This window comes from Vulpes lagopus, chromosome 9, assembly GCF_018345385.1.
Source record: "Vulpes lagopus strain Blue_001 chromosome 9, ASM1834538v1, whole genome shotgun sequence".
Classification (NCBI taxonomy): domain Eukaryota; kingdom Metazoa; phylum Chordata; class Mammalia; order Carnivora; family Canidae; genus Vulpes; species Vulpes lagopus.
The window spans coordinates 647423-666517 of NC_054832.1; the positions used below are offsets into that span (position 1 = coordinate 647423).

The 19095-nt window shown below is 58.1% G+C and overlaps 1 protein-coding gene and 1 long non-coding RNA gene across 15 annotated transcripts; one reads left to right on the forward strand and one right to left on the reverse strand.

The window, feature by feature from the left end:
- Positions 1-8222: 8222 nt before the first annotated feature.
- Positions 8223-19057, reverse strand: WDR97 (WD repeat domain 97). 14 transcript variants are annotated; one of them, XM_041768689.1, is made up of 23 exons: positions 18932-19057; positions 18614-18741; positions 17181-17809; positions 16898-17019; positions 16115-16814; positions 15905-16047; positions 15585-15821; positions 15419-15509; positions 15118-15250; positions 14905-15026; positions 14584-14644; positions 14243-14392; positions 13909-14166; positions 13702-13827; positions 13531-13614; positions 11362-11490; positions 11059-11259; positions 10088-10562; positions 9886-10007; positions 9649-9771; positions 8790-9325; positions 8644-8705; positions 8223-8533 (listed from the first exon to the last, which is right to left on the reverse strand). In XM_041768689.1, the coding sequence occupies exons 1-23, from the start codon at positions 19038-19040 to the stop codon at positions 8331-8333; spliced, it is 4944 nt and encodes a 1647-aa protein (XP_041624623.1). In that variant the 5' UTR covers positions 19041-19057; the 3' UTR covers positions 8223-8330. The 14 variants fall into 14 exon arrangements, 12 of the variants coding, with proteins under 12 accessions (XP_041624623.1, XP_041624619.1, XP_041624622.1 ...); XM_041768685.1 differs by having other exon boundaries at positions 15118-15509; XM_041768688.1 differs by having other exon boundaries at positions 15419-15821.
- LOC121498734 lies at positions 13269-17798 on the forward strand. Its single transcript, XR_005989868.1, has 4 exons — positions 13269-13392; positions 15928-16043; positions 17192-17309; positions 17663-17798. It is a non-coding gene; the product is annotated as an uncharacterized LOC121498734 (long non-coding RNA).
- Positions 19058-19095: the final 38 nt, after the last annotated feature.

Here is a 19095-nt window from a genome sequence, read left to right on the forward strand (position 1 = left end):
CCGAGGCCCGGGGCATTGTGGACTGGGTGCCGCGGCCCGCCGGGGGAGGGGCGCCGGGGGAGGGGCGCGGGCCGGGCCCTCGGGGCAGGCAGCGACCTCCTGTCGCTGGGAGACTCGGGATCAATTACTTTGACCTTTTTGTTTTTTTTTTTACTTTGACCTTCTAATGTTAGGCCTGTGTTTCCGCATCATCTCCATCTGGCTGTACTACTTTCATTTTCATGTATCGTCGTATTAAGTTTGCTAATCTTTTTTTTTAAGATTTTATTTATTTATTCATGAGAGACCCAGAGAGAGAGGCAGAGACCCAGGCAGAGGGAGCAGCAGGCTCCATGCAGGGAGCCCGACGGGGGACTGGATCCTGGGACTCCAGGATCACTCCCTGAGCTGAAGGTGGCGCTAAACCACTGAGCCACCCGGCTCACTTTCTTTTTTTTTTTTTTCTCTTTTTTTTTTTTTAAATTGTCACTTTCTTTTTTCAATGTCTTTTTAAAGATTTGAGTTGGGGACGCCTGGGTGGCTCAGTGGCTGAGCTCTTCAGGGTGTGATCCTGTGGTTCCTGCATCGAGTCCCACATGGGGCGCCCTGCAGGGAGTCTGCTTCTCCCTCTGTCTTTGTCTCTGCATCTCTCTCTCTGTCTCTCGTGGATAAATAAATTTTAAAAATCTTAAAAAAAAAAAAAAAGATTTTGAGAGTGAGCCAGAGAGAGAGTGAGCAGAAGCAGGGGGAGCAGTAGAGGGAGAAGGAGAAGCACTGAGCAGGGACCCCCCCCCCCGGACCCCCCCCCACAAGGTCACCTGGGACAACTCAGTCCTGGGTGACCTGAGCCGAAGGCAGACACTTCACCAACTGAGCCACCCAGGTGCCCCAGGGTGTCACTTTCTTCTTGAGTTACTTTTGGTAGTTTGTGTTTTTCAAGGAATTGGCCCATCTAAAGTGTCAAATTCATTGGCATAAAGTTGTTCATACTATTCCCTTATCCTTCTAATGTCTGTAGCATCTGTAGTAGTGTCACCTGCTGTTCTTTTTCCTAGTTTCTTTAAAGGCTGAGGTCATTGGTTTGAAACCTTGTTTTCTAATACAAGCTTCCCCTCATCTATTCCTTGCTTCATGGTTTACGTCCTTCTACATAGGTTATAGGCTGCTTAGTAGGTTGATGTTCTTTTTCTTTCACTCTAAGGCCTAGGACAAAGCCTATAGGGACAGTGAGGCCCAGGAGAGCCACCAACAGGGAACAGCATGCCCCTGAAGTCAGCGGATAAAAAGATCCAAGAGCTGGGATTTGTCCCCAGGTAAGATCCATAGGCACTTCATAGCTTCAGTCCCAACTTAGCTATATGTGAAAGCCACTCGCTTGAAATTGATGGGATCCCTGGGTGGCGCAGCGGTTTGGCGCCTGCCTTTGGCCCAGGGCATGATCCTGGAGACCTGGGATCGAATCCCACGTCAGGCTCCCGGTGCATGGAGCCTGCTTCTCTCTCTGCCTGCGTCTCTGCCTCTCTCTCTCTCTCTCTGTGACTATCATAAATAAATAAATTGAAAAAAAAATAAAAAGAAATTGAGAGGGTAGATAAGTCCAAGGAAATGCCCATCTCTCCAAAGAAACCACATGCTCTGACACACAGATCCTGCCCATAAGAGTCAAAGATTTCTCAAGATAATGGAATCAGAAAATTATGCATAAACTAGGTAATTGTCATCTGGTGCATCTGGGGGGTCCATCTGAGACAAAATGTGTGCCTTCAGAGCCCACTGGTGTCCAGAAGCAAACCAGCAAGCACTTGCTCTGACTGATTCAAGGAAGCATTTAGTGTAATCACCAGGTAGGGAGCCTTAAATATTCCCAAGATATATTAAAAGATACAAAATTTTTGGAAGTAATTTAAAAGTTAAAGTTAGAAGAGTTGTAGAAAGGACTTCCATATACCCTTGACCCAGACACCTCAAATTTCCCAGTTATCCCAATAATGACCTTTTAGCAAAGGGTGTGGTCATGTGTTTTCAGTCTCCTTCAACTGGGGGCTACTCTTTAGTCTTTGACTTTCATGCCCTTGACACTTGCAGAGCACCAATCAGCTCTTTTGTTGCTCAACTTGCATTTGTCTGGCTGCCTCCTGATGAGACTCGGGTCGTATATTTTTGGTAGGAATACCATGGAGGGTGGCGCCTGGGTGGCTCAGTCAGTCAAGCATCTGCCTTCGGCTCAGATCACGATCCCGGGGTCCTGGGATCAATCCCGGTGTTGGGCTCCATGATCACTGGGGAGTCTGCTTCTCCCTCTGCCCCTCCCCCTTGCATGGGCACAGGCTCTTGCTCTCTCTCACAAATAAATAAATCTTAAAAAAAAAAAAAAAAAAAAAGGAATACCATGGAGGTGAGACCGAGCTCTTTGTGTTGAGTCCCATCAGATGGCAAGATACTAGTTTGCCCCCACATAGGAGATGTTTGATTACTTAATTAAGGTGAATTGCTCAGCATTTTTTACTCATAGGTTACTCTTTTCTTTGTATTTAGTAAATGTTTTATGGGGAAATACTTTAAGACTATGTAAATAGTCTGTTCCTCATCCACCTTTCACTCACTAGTTTTTGTATGTAGTTTTTGTTTACTGTAAAGGAAAAAGCTTTTTCTTTACCTATTTTATTCATTTATATTTTATTTTTTATTTTAAGATTTTATTTATTCATGAGACAGAGAGAGAGAGGCAGAGACACAGGCAGAGGGAAAAGCAGGCTCCATGCAGGGAACCCGATGTGGGACTCGATCCTGGGTCTCCAGGATCACACCCTGGGCTGAAGGTAGTGCTAAACTGCTGAGCCACCTGGGCTGCCTTATTTTGTTCATTTATTATGTCAATGAAGACCCATGGGGTCTTTTTAAAACTATTATTAATGTTTTTTTTTTAAGATTTTATCTATTTATTCATGAGAGACAGAGAGACAGAGAGAGACACAGGCAGAGGGAGAAGCAGGCTCCATGCAGGGAGCCTGATGTGGGGCTCGAACCCAGGACTCCAGGATCACGCCCTGGGCCAAAGGCGGCGTTAAACCACTGAGCCACCCAGGCTGCCCCTATTTATTTAATCCTCACACCCAGTGTGGGGCTTGAACTCACCCCAAGATCAAGAATCGCACTCACTTCCAACTGAGCCAGCCAGGCACCCCTCACGGAGTCTTACTTTATTAAAAGAAATAGAATCCTCTCATTACTGTGATCCAGAATTTGGCCAGTGGAAGGCCCTTGAAGGACACTCCTGTGTATTATTTATTCTTTTAAAAAGTATTATACTTATTTGAGAGAGGGTGTGCATACGTGGAGAAAAGGGTGGGGTGGAGGAGAAGGAAGGGGGAGGAGAGGGAGAGAGAATCTGAAGCCAACTCCATGCCGAGCCAGGAGCCCAACACAGGCCTCAATCCAACTACTGCGAGATCATGACCAAACCTCAACCAAGAGTCAGACGCTCAACTTGAGCTACCCAGGTGCCCCTCCTGTCCATTTTTAAAAATAGCTTTATTGAGATGTAATCCATATACCATACAAATCATCCATTTAAATTTGATGGGTTTTGGTATATTATTAATTTTTTAAATGGTAGTAAAATGCATATAACAAAATTGGCCATTTAAACCATTTTTTTAAAGTAGGCTGTACGACCAAGGTGGGGCTTGAACGCACGACCCCAAGATCAAGTCGCATGCTTCCCCAACTGAGCCAGCCAAGCTGCCCCTGAACATTTGTAAGTGAACAGTTAGTAGCATTAATTACACTCGTGGCCTGTGCAACCATCACCACCGCGTGTCTCCAGGTTTTCATCGCCCAACAGAACCCGTAACCTGTCAGCATGAGCCCCCCCGTCTGCCCTCAGCGCCGCCACCCAAATAGGGAGCTGGGCCGTCCCCTTGGTGTCCTGCTGTTGTGCTCCCGGCCTCCCCCGGCACCCACGGGCCAGCGCTTCCTCTCCGTGCCTGTCACCTCACGAGTGTGACGGAAGTGGGATCACGCAGCCCAGGGCCTCTGGAGGTTGTCGCCGAGTCAGCCACGTCCCCCTGCTGCTACAGCTCGCGGGCGCCCGCCCAAGCACCCCGGTGTCATCTTCAGTGGGGCCGTGACAGTAAAGCGGCCTACAGCCCTGGTGTGCAGGCTCCCGGGCGGGCACCAGTCATTTCTCCGGGGCAAGCGCCCGGTGATCGCCCGTGATGGGACGGTGATGGGACGGTGATCGGACGGTGATGGGACCGCTGCGGCCTCGTGCTCGCGTGCTTTGTTCTCCGGAAACCGCCAAATGGTCTGCGAGAGCCGGGCCCAGGGGGCATTCCCGCCAGCAGCTGTGGGCCCCGGTTGCTCCAGTCCTCCCCAGCCGTGGCCGCGTCAGCTTTTTTTATTTTAGGTGTTCACTTGCGTTCCTCTAATTGCTGGGGATGAGGAACATTTCGTCTTTGCTGAAATGTTCGCTTCTTATACCCGTTTTCTTTTTTTTTTCTTTTTTCCCACCCACTTTCTAGTGGGATTGTTTGGTTTCTATAGTTAATTTTGGAAGCTGGTTTTTTTTTTTTTTTTCTCTTTCCAGCTAGATGTTCTGTGGACAGGCCACGTGCAAGCATCTTCTCCTGGTCATGGCTTGTCTTTCCAGCCTGCTGACATGGCCTTTGACAGAGCAGAAGTTTAAAATTTGATAGACTTGGGGCACCAACACCTGGGGGGCTCAGCAGGTGAACGTCTGCCTTTGGCTTAGGTCATGATCCCGGGCACCTGGGATCGAGTCTCACATTGGGCTCCCCGCATCTTGTCTCTGCCTCTCTGTGAGTCTCTCATCAATAAATAAATAAAATCTTAAAAAACAAAAAACAATAGTCAATAAAGTCCAACTTTCTGATTTCCTTCACAGACGGCATCTTGGGCGTGTCTGAGCATGCTTCCTCAGTTGCTATCCCAGATCTTTTATATTTGCTTCTAAATTGTTCAGCTTTGGGATCCCTGGGTGGCGCAACGGTTTGGCGCCTGCCTTTGGCCCAGGGCGCGATCCTGATGACCCGGGATCGAATCCCACATCAGGCTCCCGGTGCATGGAGCCTGCTTCTTCCTCAGCCTGTGTCTCTGCCTCTCTCTCTCTCTGTGACTATCATAAATAAATTAAAAAAAAAATAAAAATAAATAAATTGTTCAGCTTTATATTTGAATATACAATTCACTTTGAGGTTTGTCCTTGATTTTATGGCATCTTTTGCCATAATTTTTTTTTAATCTGTAAATTTGTCTCTTTTTCCTTCTAAGTATTCTAAGGGAATATTTTTCTAAATTACCTCTAATATATTTATTGTTTCAGTTTCTACATTGCAATCCTCAAATCATCTGAACATTACCTTTGTAAATGATGTGAGGAAGGGGTCTGGCTTTTTTTTCTTTTTTTAAAGACTTTTATTTATTTATTTATTCATGAGAGACACACAGAGAGAGAGGCAGAGACACAGGCAGAGGGAGAAGCAGGCTCTGTGCAGGGAGGGAGCCTGATGTGGGACTCGATCCCGGGTCTCCAGGATCACACCGCGGGCTGCAGGCTGTGCTAAACCACTGCGCCACCGGGGCTGCCCATGGGGTCTGGCTTTCCTATCTGCATCATCTGTGCTACGCATGATTTTCCTAAGTGTGTTAGATAAAAAAGTTCATTTACTCATGACAGTAGTGCGCAGCCTCTGAGCATCATCATCTCCATTTCATACATGGGGAAACCAAGGCTCAGAGAGCCAGGTAACTCCGTAAGGCCGCACTGTCAGGAAGTGAAGGGAATACGTGTGTGCGTTTGCTATCCTGATTTCTTCTATAGTGAAAATTCCAGTCCAGCTTTTTGTACATTTTTTCTGTTGCGTTGTGTGATTTTTAAAAGTTATTGATTTGTTGAAGTTCTTTTTTTAAAGATTTCATTTATTTGAGAGAGAGAGAGAGAGGGAGAGAGAGCATAAGCCAGGATTGGGTTATAGGATAGAGGAAGAAGCAGGCTCCCCGCTGAGCAGGGAGCCCAATGTGGGACTCGATCCCAGGACCCTGAGATTGTGACCTGAGCTGAAGGCAGACGCTCAACCGCTGAGCCACTGAGGGGTCCCTAATTTACTTTCTCAATAGATTTCTCTCTTCCAGGAATGTCAGTGGTACACCTTGTGTAGCCATGAGACGACACCAAAAAGCAAGTTGGTTCTATGCCACTTCATCTTCATCACCTGTAGTTACATGTATTACAGACATCTCCTCTCACTCTCTGGCCTTTTTATTCTCTGAATGGTATAGATTAATAGATTAATTTTAAAATAACTATATTAATATGTATTAATAAACATATACTAATATTTCCCTTTATAATTAGTGGGTTTTTGACTTGTTTAAACTTGCCCTACTCTCATGTTGATATTTTTATTTTTATTTATTATTATTTTTAAAAGATTTTATTTGTTCATGACAGACACAGAGAGGCAGAGACACAGGCAGAGGGAGAAGCAGGCTCCATGCAGGGAGCCCGATGTGGGACTCGATCCCAGGACTCCAGGATCACGCCCTGGGCTGAAGGCAGACACTCAACCGCTGAGCCACCCAGGCGCCCCTCATGTTGATATTTTTAATATATTTTTATTTATTTTTAATTAACTTTTACTTTTTAAAGTAAGCTATATGCCCAACATGGGGCTTGAACTCACAACCGTGAGAAGATTCGCACATTCCACTGGCTGAACCAGCTGGGCGTCACTCTCATGTTGGTAGTTTTACAAGAATTGATTGCTTTTTATAATTTGAATGAAATACCAGAAGAAGCAGACTACGATGTGCCCCACAGTCCTTGCTTTAGGCGGCATGGCCCTTTTATACAAATGTCATGTCTTTAGTTCTCCAGACTGGGCAATTCTTGCCCTAGTCGCCATGACAAGAGCCCAGGCACAGTTCTGGGGTTGTGGGGAAGGTGTGAGAGATAAATTTTATCTAGAAAGACACTGAGAAAACAATATAAATAAATAAATAAATAAATAAGAAAGAAAGAAAGAAAGAAAGAAAGAAAGAAAGAAAGAAAGAAAAAGACACTGAGAAAAAACTTCTGAAGTCAGAGGCTGAAAACATTCAGAGGTAAGAAATTGCTGCTCCATGACCCAAAAGGAGAATGTAAAAGCTAGAACAGCCCTTCACCAAGGCAGACCCAGGGGGCCCTGGGAGGGTTCCGTTGGTCAAGCATCCGACTCTTGGTTTCGGCTCAGATGGTGATCTCAGGGTCGTGAGATGGAGCCTGGTGCTGCGGTCCTGCTCAGTGGGGCGTCTGCTTGAATGGTCTCCCTCTACTCCTCCCTGCTGCTCACTCACACTGTCTCCCTCAAATGAATAAATAAATTTTTATTAAAAATATTCTTTTAAGATTTTATTTATTGATTCATGACAGAGACAGAGAGAGAGGCAGAGACACACGCAGAGGGAGAAGCAGGCTCCCTGTGGGGAGCCCACTGTGGCACCCGATCTCAGGACCCCGGGGTCACGCCCTGGGCCAAAGGCAGACGCTCAGCTGCTGAGCCACCCAGGCGCCCAATAAATAAATCTTTAAAAAACAAAACAAAAGAAGGCAGACCTAATAGCGAGTGCACACATGGGCCAAGTGCCCCACAAGCTGTGGGACCAGTGCCCTGGGAGGCCCTGATGGCTCAGAAGGAAGCCAAAGCCCTCTGAGATCTTGTACTTCACCTATAAGTTCTGTCTCCTGGCAATTTTTAGATACAAGGGTCAAAGGATGCTGTTTCTTGGATAAAAGCACATGGGACTCCTTCATCAATTCTTCTCCCTTCTAGCCATGGGTAGCAAAGCACCAACAAACTCAGGCCCCCACCTCCTCAACACACACGTACACGCGCACACACACACGTGCATGCGCGCGCACGCACACACAGAGCCATCTAGACTCTCTCATCTCCTCCGTGGCTGGCTACTCACTGGCCCATGAGTCCCTACTCCTATCTTGACCCCAGTAACTTACTAATAAATACAGGCCGCGTGCCTGAGCGGAGATGTGCCCACGTGATGGGCCTCTCTCCTGGCAGACAGACCCACCCACCAGGAATGCTGCTCCGCCAAGGGCCGACCACACCACATTCCACCGTGCCCCCAGTTCCTGCCTTCCAGGTGGCCACTGGCAGATCCATCACACCAGCAAGACTGTCCTGCTCACATCTGCAGCCCCTAAAGATAAAAGTGGCATCCAGTTTTCTGGCCATGACCTCTGAACTTTATTTCCAGAAAAGAATAGCTGGCTGGAGAGCCACATCTCGACTCCATGCCAGGGGGAGGAAGAGACTGGGCCACCAGCCTGGTCAACTGTAGCTGTCAGGGTTCGTGTCATCTGGCAGAAAGTATCGCTGCAAAGCGGGTTGCAGGAGCAGTGGGGGCAGCGGACGGGCAGGCCTGGGCCAGTCGGGGGGGAAAGGCTGAAGTTCCACCCTCGGCAGTGGCAGCTTCAGCATCCGGATGGAGGCATTGAGGGTACGGGCCACCCAGAGCTGGGACCGCATCCAGCCTGTGGGCCAGCAGGACAGTGTGGCTTCAGGGTGGGGTCAATGCCCACTGGGACCCCAGCTAGGGTGGAGGTAGATGGTGCTGTGCATTTCAACCCCTGTCCCCACTCACCCCTCAGTCTCGTTGGAGCCCTCTGGAGCTTGGCTTCCTGAAGCCGGAGGATGGGGTAGTGCCTGCAGAGATAAGGAGGTAGGTGTGGCCCGGCCGGCCCCTCGGCTGCCCCCCACAGGCCCTGTCCCAGTGTGGGGCCCCCTTACCAGCAGTCCCGGGGCTGAGGCAGTACTGTGTTGGGCACCGACAGGCTTGGGCTGGGGTGCAGGCCCTGCTGCTCCTCCTGCAGGAAGCGCTGCTGCCGGACCCGCTGCTGCTCACAGAAGAAGTTCAGCGCATCAATGGGGCCCAGGTCGAGCATCTGTGACCGTGACCAGTCCGTCTGCTCCAGCGGCAGTGGCTCTTCCCGAAGCGTGGTGGGCACTGAGGAGCTCAAGCAGCCCTCAGAGCGGGAGAAGTGCAGCAGGGTCTCGGACAGCATGCGCCTGGTCGGCGTGAAGTGCATCGGTGAAAGCACCTTCTTGGCTGGGGACTCCAGGGTGGCCAAGTCCAGCTTCCCGGGTGAGACCACTAGCGAGGGGGCCCAGGAAGGGACCGAGGGCATCACTGATTCATGAGGTGACCCGGAGAGCACAGAGACCTGTGACGGCACCTCTTTGGGAGAAGGTGCGGGTGCCGAGGGCTCGCAGACCCTGGGCAGCATCTCTGACAACTTGGCTGCAGAAGGCTGCAAGGACTCCATCTGTGGGGGGAAGCAGCCAGTCGACATTGCCCCCCAAACCCAAGGCAGAGGCTCCCCTCCATCAAGAGGCACCGGTGGCCCCCAGCCTTGAGACCTGGCTGCAGACTCCTTCCTGGGGAGGGGCAGGAAGATCCCCAGAGATGGAGGGTTGGGGGACAGAAGTGGACCAATGAGGGTCTGGCGCAGAGCAAGGCAAGTGCTGCCCGCCTCACCTGGATCCCCATCCCCACCCCCTCAGGGACTTGGGGAAAGCCTGGGGGCTGGGGGAGAGGAGACAGGAGGCTCCCTCGCAAGTGGCCTGCCCCACCCCTGCCCACCAGGACCTGCAGCCAGTGGATCATTTCCTCCAGCTTCTGGCAGCAGCGTTTGCGCAGGGCAGCCTTGGAGTCGGCGTCGGGGCCCTGGACCCAGGTCATCATCTCCTTGAACAGGAAGCCCTGTGGGTCCTGCAGGCCCAGCCCGTCCAGCAGCTTCTTGAGCTCAGGCCTGGGACAGGTGAGGGGAGCTGCTCCAGACGCCTTCCCCCACCGGCGGGAGGACGAGCGGGGAGCAAGACTCACCGGCAGGAGGCCGGCGAGTACAGGAAGTAGGACATGAGCTCCAGCACCACTTCGCGGGACTCCAGGGAGCAGGCCAGGAGCAGCTGCAGCGCCAGCATCACGAACCGCTTCTGCGTGGGGTCCTGAGCACAGCGGAGCAAAGCGTGGGCAGTGGGCGGCGCGAGGCCCGGGGGCGGCCCGGGGGGCGGGGCCAGCGGCGCACCTCCAGGCTGGGGGGCTGGTCCAGGTTGAGCAGGCCCACGAGGACGTCCTGCAGCCGGTCCCGAAGGTCCCTGCTCACGTCGGGCAGCAGCCTCAGCAGCGCTCGCAGGATGTGCACGCAGTCGGCCCAGGACGCCTCGGACAGCAGGTCGGTGAACAGCGAGGCCAGGCCCTCCGCCGTGCCCACCTCGGGGTAGGCCTGCGGGCACCGCGCGCTGACGCCCTGCGCCCTGCACGCCCCACCGCCCCCACCAGCCTGGGCCTCCCCGGCGCCCGAGCCCCCGAACCTCCAGGGTGAAGACGGGGAAGAGCTTTTGGAACCAGTTCTGGACGACGAAGAAGTGCAGGAACCTGGGCAGATGCCCGTAGCGCTGTTTCCAGAGCGAGCGCCCGTAGGGGTACGAGAAGCGGCGAGAGCTGGCGTCGGTCCTGGCGCCCGCGCGCTGCCGGAGCTGCAGGGCCAGGTTCTCGGGGGCCTGCGGGGGCGGGGCGGGGCGGGGGCGGGGGCGGGGGCGGGGCGGCTGCAGACCTCTCCCCGCGCAGCCCCGCCCCCTCCCCGCGCAGCCCCGCCCCTCCCACCGCAGCCCCGCCCTCTCCCCGCCGCAGCCCCGCCCCTCCCCGCCCCCCCCCCGCCTCTCCCCGCCGCCCCGCCCCTCCCGCCGCAGCCCGCCGCCCCCCCTCCCCCGCCGCCCGCCCCCTCCCGCCGCAGCCCCGCCCTCTCCCCCCCCTGCTGCCTCTCCCCGACGCCCCGCCCCTCCCTCCGCAGCCCCCCCGCAGCCCCGCCCCTCTCCCCGCCGCCCCGCCCCTCCCGCCGCAGCCCCCCCGCTGCCCCTCCCCTCCCACCGCCGCCCCGCCCCCGCCCGCCGTGCCCGCCGCAGCCCCCCCGCAGCCCGCCCCCTCCCGCCGCAGCCCCGCCCCCTCCCGCCGCAGCCCCGCCCCTCCCACCGCAGCCCCGCCCCCGCCCGCGCCTACCTGCGCCTCCAGCTCCTCCAACTCCGAGAGCTGCTCCTCTGCGCTCAGGTAATCTGAGGCCCAGTCCAGATTCCGCTCCTCCTCCTCCTCGTCCTCCTTCTCCTCCTCTTCCCCCAACCACTGGATCAGCTTCTGGTGATACCTGGCTTGGCGCCGCCTGATGCGCCGCGGCAGCCACACGTCATCCAGGCTCCTCCTCGCCTGCGCAGCGGAGGGCACAGGTGGCCGCCGGGCTGGCACACTGCGGGGAACTCAGGCCCCTGCCTGCAGAGCCCCAGGGCGGGGACCCCCGCGCCCCCTTGCCTTGTGTCTGCCTCGGCTGGAGATCTGGGCGAGGGCCCCGAGGCCGCTGACCTCCCCGGGAAGCCACATGTGCTGCAGGACCACGGAGTTGGGCACGCTGCCCGGGAAGCGGATGGGCGTCTGCAGGTTCTGGGGGAGGGAAACACTGGGGGCCGGCTGACAGGCCGAGCTGACCGCCACCCCAGGGGGCACCTGGCATCCCCAGCACCAGCCCCTGCTGCCAGCCAGGTCTCGGGCAGCTCAACTGGGCTCACAGCCCCTGTCCACGCGAACTTGGGTGAAACCTCTGAACATTACAGACGATTTGGGAACAGACGATTTGGGAACTAAGATTCTATCCTGTTTGTTTGTTTGTTTGTTTGTTTGTTTTTTTTAAGAGTTTTTATTTTTTTCTTTTTTATGATAGTCACAGAGAGAGAGAGAGAGGCAGAGATACAGGCAGAGGGAGAAGCAGGCTCCATGCACCGGGAGCCCGACGTGGGATTCGATCCCGGGTCTCCAGGATCGCGCCCTGGGCCAAAGGCAGGCGCCAAACCGCTGCGCCACCCAGGGATCCCTGTTTGTTTGTTTTTTTAAAGATTTATTTATTTATTTATGATAGACATAGAGAGAGAGAGAATGAGGCAGAGACACAGGCAGAGGGAGAAGCAGGCTCCATGCAGGGAGCCCGACGCAGGACTCGATCCTGGGACTCCAGGATCGCGCCCTGGGCCAAAGGCAGGCGCCAAACTGCTGAGCCACCCAGGGATCCCCTCTATCCTGTTTTTGAAAGAGGAATCATATGGAACCGGCCACGCTGAACACAGGACTGCTGCCCTGCATCTTTGACCAGAATAAAGTGCACACTCTGCAGAGCCCCCGGGGGGCTCAGTCCCGAAGCCTGTGACTCTCTATCTCAGGGTTGTGGGTTCCAGCCCCACATCGGGTGTAGAGATGGCTTAAAAATAAGATCCTAAAAAAAAAAAAAAGTGGACACTTGACAAAGCTATTTTCCTGTAAACAAACTAAAGTACTCAGAAAACCAGTGGAGTGTGCAATGTAATTACCTCTTCCAATCCTAACTTTTGGAGAACAACTGTGTAAGTCTCTTCGTGCTCCTGCAATTTGCTGATAGTCTCCTGGCTGGGCAGCCCGAGGGGCGCAGCGGTTTAGCGCCACCTTCAGCCCGGGGCGTGATCCTGGAGACCCTGGATGGAGTCCCTCCTCAGGCTCCCTGCATGGGGCCTGCTCCTCCCTCTGGGGCCTGCTTCTCCCTCTGCCTGTGTCTCTGCCTCTCTCTGTTTCTCATGAATAAATAAATAAAATCTTTAAAAAAAAAAAAAAGTCCCCTGGCTTTTACTCCTCAGTAGTAGGACTCGATTTGGATTGCTACCAAATCTCTGCTCCCCGAATTGGAATTCTAAGACCCCAAATAAATGCTTTCATTTCATTTTAGTTCTGCCTCTTTTCTCAGCTGACACCCCCAAACACACAAACAGGCAAAGAGGACCTTTGGAAAGAAACCAAGCAGAAGAGTAGTCAGTGAGATGGCAGCTGTGATGACTGAGAAGCTGGGGAGCCCTGACACCCCCACATGCTCTCCAGGGACCAGGCCCCCGACCCTGGAACAGAGCTGTCTGTAGCAATGAAGGGGGTCAGTGGGAGGATCTCAGAGGGGGTGCTGCGGGTTTGGGTCGATGGCACAGCTACGGAAAGGATCAGCACCCACCCGGGCAGGTGACAGGGCCAGAGTGTGGCCTCCCTGGGTATCTAGGGTGGGACAGGTGGGGAAGGTGGCAAGTTGCAAAGCCAACATCCATGGACTTTGCTCCTCTAAATGGAGAGGACTCTGATCTTCCAGACAAAGTCCATACAGGACCCACCCAGCACTTTAACCGGGAAGGAGGTGTGCGGGCACAATCAGCTGGCAGAGGCTCTGGCTTCGCCCGGTGTCTTCTCTGGGAATCCCTGGCCCTCTGGCAGCTGGTCCCCAGAGAGCCAGAAGTCAGGGCCCACAGAGAACAGCAGCACCACAACCAGGCTGGCCAGGAGGTGGGTGGAGGGCAGCAGGCAGGCATGGCTCTCAAGTCAGACTCGAGCACAAGATTAGCAGCAAAGGGAAGACGGGGTGCATAAGAAAGTTGCCTCTGCGCGAGGGAGGTGCCTCTGGGAAGAGCAAGGGACGCTCACCTTGTAGTGCTCAATGGCGGCAGGAAAGAAGCCTCGGAGGTTGGAAAGAAGCTCCCTGGGCCGCCTCTTTGTCAAGAGGGGAACCTGGGGACAGGAGAGGGGCTCAGAGCCAAGCATGGACCCTCAGTGCCCCTGCAGCCCCGCTCTGGGGTAGGCAGCAGCCCCCCTCACCCTGTGCTGAAGGTTGGGGGTCAGTGGGCCCGGGCCCACACGCTTCTCCCCTGGGAGCCGCTCCAGCTGCAGCTGCAGGTCCAGACTGAGGCCCAGGCTACTGCTCAGGGAGGAGCGGGCCAGCAGCTGGGGTGAGGGACGAGGAGTCACAGGGTGGCAGCAGGGTCACAGGGTCAGGGTAGAGGTGGGAGGGGTGGGAGGCCTTACCTGGGATGCCCTGCTGTGCACCCCCCGGTGTGTGTGTGGGGTGGGCATGGGGACTCGGGGAGGGTGGGCAAGGTGCTGGCCCACGGCTCCCAGGTCCTGTAGGGAGTGGGCTGCTGGCACTGTTGGGGCTTCGGCACAGACCCCCGCCTGCCGAACACTGCTGGCAGCTCTGGGCAAGGTGCACACGTCCCAGGTCTCTCTCTCTACTATGAGGGTCACAGTGCTCTCCTGCTGGGACTCCCTTCCAGAAGGCACGCCCTGGGAGGGATGCAGGGGATACAGGCAGCCTCAGAGGCCCTGGGCAAAGGGCGGCTGGGGGAGGCTTCACACTTACCAGAAAGCCCGGGCCATAGACCAGGCGCAGGTAGTTGTCAAAGGCCTCCTGCTGCTGTTGCCAGGAAAGTGGGGGCTGGGCTGCCGGGACCACCAGCCCCAGTCTCAGCTGCTGAAGGTCTTGATCCCGAGTAACTAGGGCTTCCAAGTCCTGGGGTCGGGGCCAAGGGTCAAGGGTCAGCTCAGTCTTCCTTCGGTCTTGCCATCTGCCTCCCAGACAACCACAGGGATCCCAGACCTATCCCAAGGACTGAAAGGGAGTGGCCTGGGCCTGGGCAGGGTGCAGGGTGCAGGGTGCGGGTTGGGACTGTGGGGTGGTGAGGGGGTCGGGACCCACCCCACCTCCTCCAACACTGGTTGCTGAGGTGTTCCCGTCTGGTGATGGATGAAAGACAAGTCTGTGCTGCAGACAGGGACAGGTAGAGGTGGGACACCAGCGTCATCAGCGGCGGGATGGGGCGGATGCTGGGACAAAGACCTGGGGGTGGGGGTGGCCAGGCCTCTGGCAGGGCACAGCCAGCAGCCAGGAAGAGGGATGGCAGGGCTAGGATAGGCTTGGGGTGGCCTGTGTGGCCCGGGAGCTCTGGGGCCGCACGGCCAGGCCCTGACTCAGGGAGTTGGGCAGGGGCCTCCAGGACCGCTCCGCGGGGCCTGCGGGCACACCTAAGACTGGCCGCCCCATGCAGCTTGGCGAGCCTCTGCAGCTGGGCTGAGGTCAGCGACTCTTGGCTGGTCAGGGGCAGTGGAGGGTCATCCAGCACCTCAGGGACATTCTGGCACAGCTTCTGAACGGGAGAAAGGCACGCATAGCCCTGGCCTCGGGGGCTTGTCTGCCCACAGCAGCGGCCCCCTGCGCGTCCTGGGCTTCCTGCATACCTTGACCAGGTAGGATGTGGGCAAGTAGAGCCTATGAGACACCAGGCAGAGTCGGGAGCCCAGAGCCAACACCAGGTCCCCACTGTTGCTGCAGAAGGCCAGGGCCTGAGGGGGGCTGTCCAGCTTCAGGAGCCTGGGGGCGTGCAGGGCAAGGGTCTGGCCCGCTCCACCAAGCAGGAAGCCGGGACAGGGACAACCCCGCCCCCAAGCCGCCAGGCTCTGGTGGGGGTGGAGGTAGGAGACCCCAGCCAGTGGCCCGCAGGCCCCCACCCCGCCCTCTGCCCTCCCAGCCCCAGCCCACCGCAGCAGGCGGTTCTCCGCCGTCCAGATGCGGACGGTGCAGTCCAGGCTGGAAGAGGCGTACAGCTTGAGCGTGGGGCAGCAGCACAGGCCTGAGGGACCAGGGCTTGGGGTCAGGGACCAGGGCCACACGGTGGCTTGGGCTTTGCTCTTGCCCGCCCGCTCACCAGTGATGTGGTCCGTGTGGTCGTCCTGGGGCCGGTGGTCACAGCGGGGGCTGTTGCCCAGGCCGAACTGCACCAAGCCGTAGGTGGCGGTGTCGGGGTCCTCAAAGCCCACAGTGACGCGCTTCCCCAGCGCACAGAGCACCACCACCGGGTGCCAGCAGGAAAAGGTCCGCAGCAGGCTCAGGCTCTCCTCGGCGTAGGGGTAGACGCGCCACATCTTCACGGTCAGGTCGCCGCCTGTGGGGGCAGGAGCCGGGGCTGGGCCCTGTGCGGGGCCGGAGGGGTCCCGGGCCGGCCGCGGGGCAAGGGGAGGTATGGACCCGAGGACACGACGCTGTTCCAGGTGGACGCAATGGCGGTGACCGGGCCCGGGCTGTGTGCCGCCGTGTGGAAGACGGTCTTCGCGTGGCGCCACTCAAGGACCGACAGGGTGCCATCCGTGTGGCCCAGCACGGGCAGGTACCTAGCGCGACATCGGGCGTTGGCGCGGGCCCTGCCACCGCCCCCCCCGAGGCCCTGCGCCCACCCACCGGTTCTTGTCGTCCCAGGCGCCGGCCAGGCGGCCGGGGGGCAGCTCCCCGCCGCGGCGGCGCACGGCCTCCCAGGCGGCCAGGGCGCTGCGCGGGTCGGCCAGGTGGCTGTACAGGTGCAGGCAGCAGGGCCGCGGCGCGGGGGCGGGCGGGGGGCGCAGCCGCAGCCGCAGGCGCATGGGGCGGCGCGCGGCCGAGGCGCACAGCAGGTGGCCGGCGCGCGTCAGCAGCCACAGCGCCTCGCGGGGCAGGCAGTAGAGCAGCGCGGCCGCGGGCTCGGCGGCCCCCAGCAGCAGCGCGCTCACCGGGCGCCCCGTGGCCGCCGCCAGCAGGTGGACCGAGCCGTCGGCGCAGGCGCACACGAGGCGCGCGGGCAGCGGGGCGCGCGGGGCGGCGGGCAGCGCGGGCGCCACCTGCACGAGCAGCACCGGCGCCGGCAGCCGCGCCAGCGGGGCGTACAGCTCGCGGGGGCGCCACAGGGCCACGCCGCGCGCGCTCAGCGACAGCACCGGGCAGCCCGGGCCCGCGGGCGCCAGCAGGCGGTCCACGCGCGGTGCCGCCGCGCCTCGGGCCCAGCCGCTCAGCGCCACCTCGCCCACCTGGGCGGCCGCCTGCAGGTCCCACGTGCGCAGCGTCCCGTCCTGCGAGGCGGACAGCACCAGGGATGAGTTGGGGAGCACGGCCACGGCGGTCACGGGGCCTGTGGGAGGGCACGGTCGCTGGGCGTCCGGGCAGCCCGGGGGGACACAGGCGGGCCCCAGGGGCTGCGGTGGGATGGCACACCTGTGTGGCCCATGAACACCATCCGGAGCCGCCAGTCGGTCTCCCACACCTTCACCGTGCTGTCCCGAGAGGCTGTCACCACGGCGTCTACCTCCAGGCAGTAGGCCAAGTCCGAGATAGTGCTGAAGGGGAAGACGAGGCCCCTGCAGCCCCAGCACCTCCATGTGACAGCACCGGGCCCCTGCCACCGGCTGCTCACCCTCCCGGACTCACCTCTGCCTCACCCCCCCCACCCCTCCCCCACACTGTCCTTCTTTTCCCGGTCCTGAGGTCCCTCCCTCACATTTTGTGCAGGTCCCGGCGGACGTCTACGAGGGCCCAGGTGTGCAGATCAAAGATGAGCACGGCAGAGCCATAGGCCGCGAAGCAGCATGGGACTTGGTGGGAAGACAGGGGCCCCAGAACCAAACGGGTGAGTGTACCTGCAGAGCTTGGTGGCAGCCGCAGAGGTGAGCCCCACAGCACCAGGCGGCGACCCCCTGAGCGGAATTTCCAGAGTGCCAGGCTGCCACCTGCCAATGCCACTAGCAACAGCCCCAGGCTGGGTACTGGCAGGCAGCAGATGGGCTGGTGGTCCGGCATCCCACCCACCCCTGGCTTGCTCAGCCACAATAGGCTGAAGTCAGGCCTTAGTATGGCCAGCCCCTCCGGGCCCCAGCCCACGAAGCGGCTCACAGCACCCAGGGGGCCAGGCACAGCCACCAGCCCAGTGAGCACGGCTGGGGCCTGTAGCTTCTCATAAGCCCAGCCATTCTCTCTGTGCAGGTGGAGGTAGCCGGCACCATCCAGCACCACGAAGCGTCTGCCCACTGGATCCTGTGCCACCCAGCACAGCTCGGCTGCCACTTTCAGATGGCGCAGCAGCTCTAGCCCATGGGTCAAGCGTGCCACACACAGCTCGTCTCTCTTTTCCTGTGGGCCAGGAGGGGCAGGCCTGTGGTCAATGATGGGGTGGGGTGGGGAGCTGGAGCGGTAGTGTGCCTGCCTAGCGGAGCCTCAGGGTGCCAGGCAGGGCACCTGCCTAGGGGAAGAGGTGGGGGAGTGCTAGGCACACCTAGGGGAAGTGGTGGGGGGTGCTAGGCACACCTAGGGGAAGAGGTGGGGAGTGCTAAGCACACTTAGAGGACGAGGTGGGGGCCCCAGGCAGAGGGGTGCTAGGCACGCCTAGGGGAAGAGGTGGGGGGGTACTAGGCACGCCTAGGTGAAGAGGTGGGGGGTGCTAGGCACACTTAGGGGAAGAGGTGGGGGCCCCAGGCAGGGGGGTGCTAGGCACGCCTAGGGGAAGAGGTGGGGGGTGCTAGGCACACCTAGAGGAAGAGGTGGGGATGCTAGGCATGCCTAGGGGAAGAGGTGGGGGGTTCTAGGCACACCCAGAGGAAGAGGTGGGGGGTGCTAAGCACACTTAGGGGAAGAGGTGGGGGCCCCAGGCAGGGGGGTGCTAGGCATGCCTAGGGGAAGAGGTGGGGGGTTCTAGGCACACCTAGAGGAAGAGGTGGGGGGTGCTAAGCACACTTAGGGGAAGAGGTGGGGGCCCCAGGCAGGGGGGTGCTAGGCATACCTAGGGGAAGAGGTGGGGGGTGCTAGGCACCTAGGGGAAGAGGTGGGGGTGCTAGGCACACCTGGGGGAAGAGGTGGAGGGTGCTAGGCACCTAGGGGAAGAGGTGGGGGGTGCTAGGCACGCCTAGGGGAAGAGGCAGGGCCACAGGCAAGCCCCACCTTTTCCACGAAGTCTCGGAGGCCTGCACGGAGGAGCAGCCACAGCTGGCGGGCGCGGGCACGCGGGGTCATGTTCTGCAGCCGCGAGCTGCTGGTAAAAAGCGGTGGGGCTGGCTCCGGAAACGAGTCTGCGGGTCAGCAGGGGGGGCGCTGTCAGAGTGGTCTCGGAGCTCTGGCTCTAGGCTGCGAGCACCTCTCTGGGGGGGACCGGCAGGGTCAAGGGACTGCCCGGGGGCTGCGGCGGGGCGGCGGTGTAAGGAGGCCTGAGGGAGGTGTGCCTGCTGGCATGGGGGCGTGGGCGAGGCCGGGCCCCCTCACCATTCCTTTCCTTGAGCAGCCCCGGGTCCGGGACGTCGTAGCTGTCAGTATCATACAGGTCCTGGTCCAGAAGCTGGCTGTCACTCGCATCTGACACCTCGGTCTCCATTCCAGCGGCTGCAGGTCCAGGCCCCCTAAGGCCGCCTAACGGCCCTGCTACCGTT

Coding starts and splice junctions, on each gene's coding strand:
- WDR97 (XM_041768681.1), bottom strand. CDS start 19,040: ATGGAGACCGAGGTGTCAGATGCGAGTGACAGCCAGCTTCTGGACCAG. Junction 17,020..17,180: donor CGCCGGGACCTGCACAAAAT/GTGAGGGAGGGA, acceptor CTTCCCCTTCAG/CACTATCTCGGACTTGGCCT. Junction 15,027..15,117: donor CCACATCCTACCTGGTCAAG/GTATGCAGGAAG, acceptor TCTCCCGTTCAG/AAGCTGTGCCAGAATGTCCC.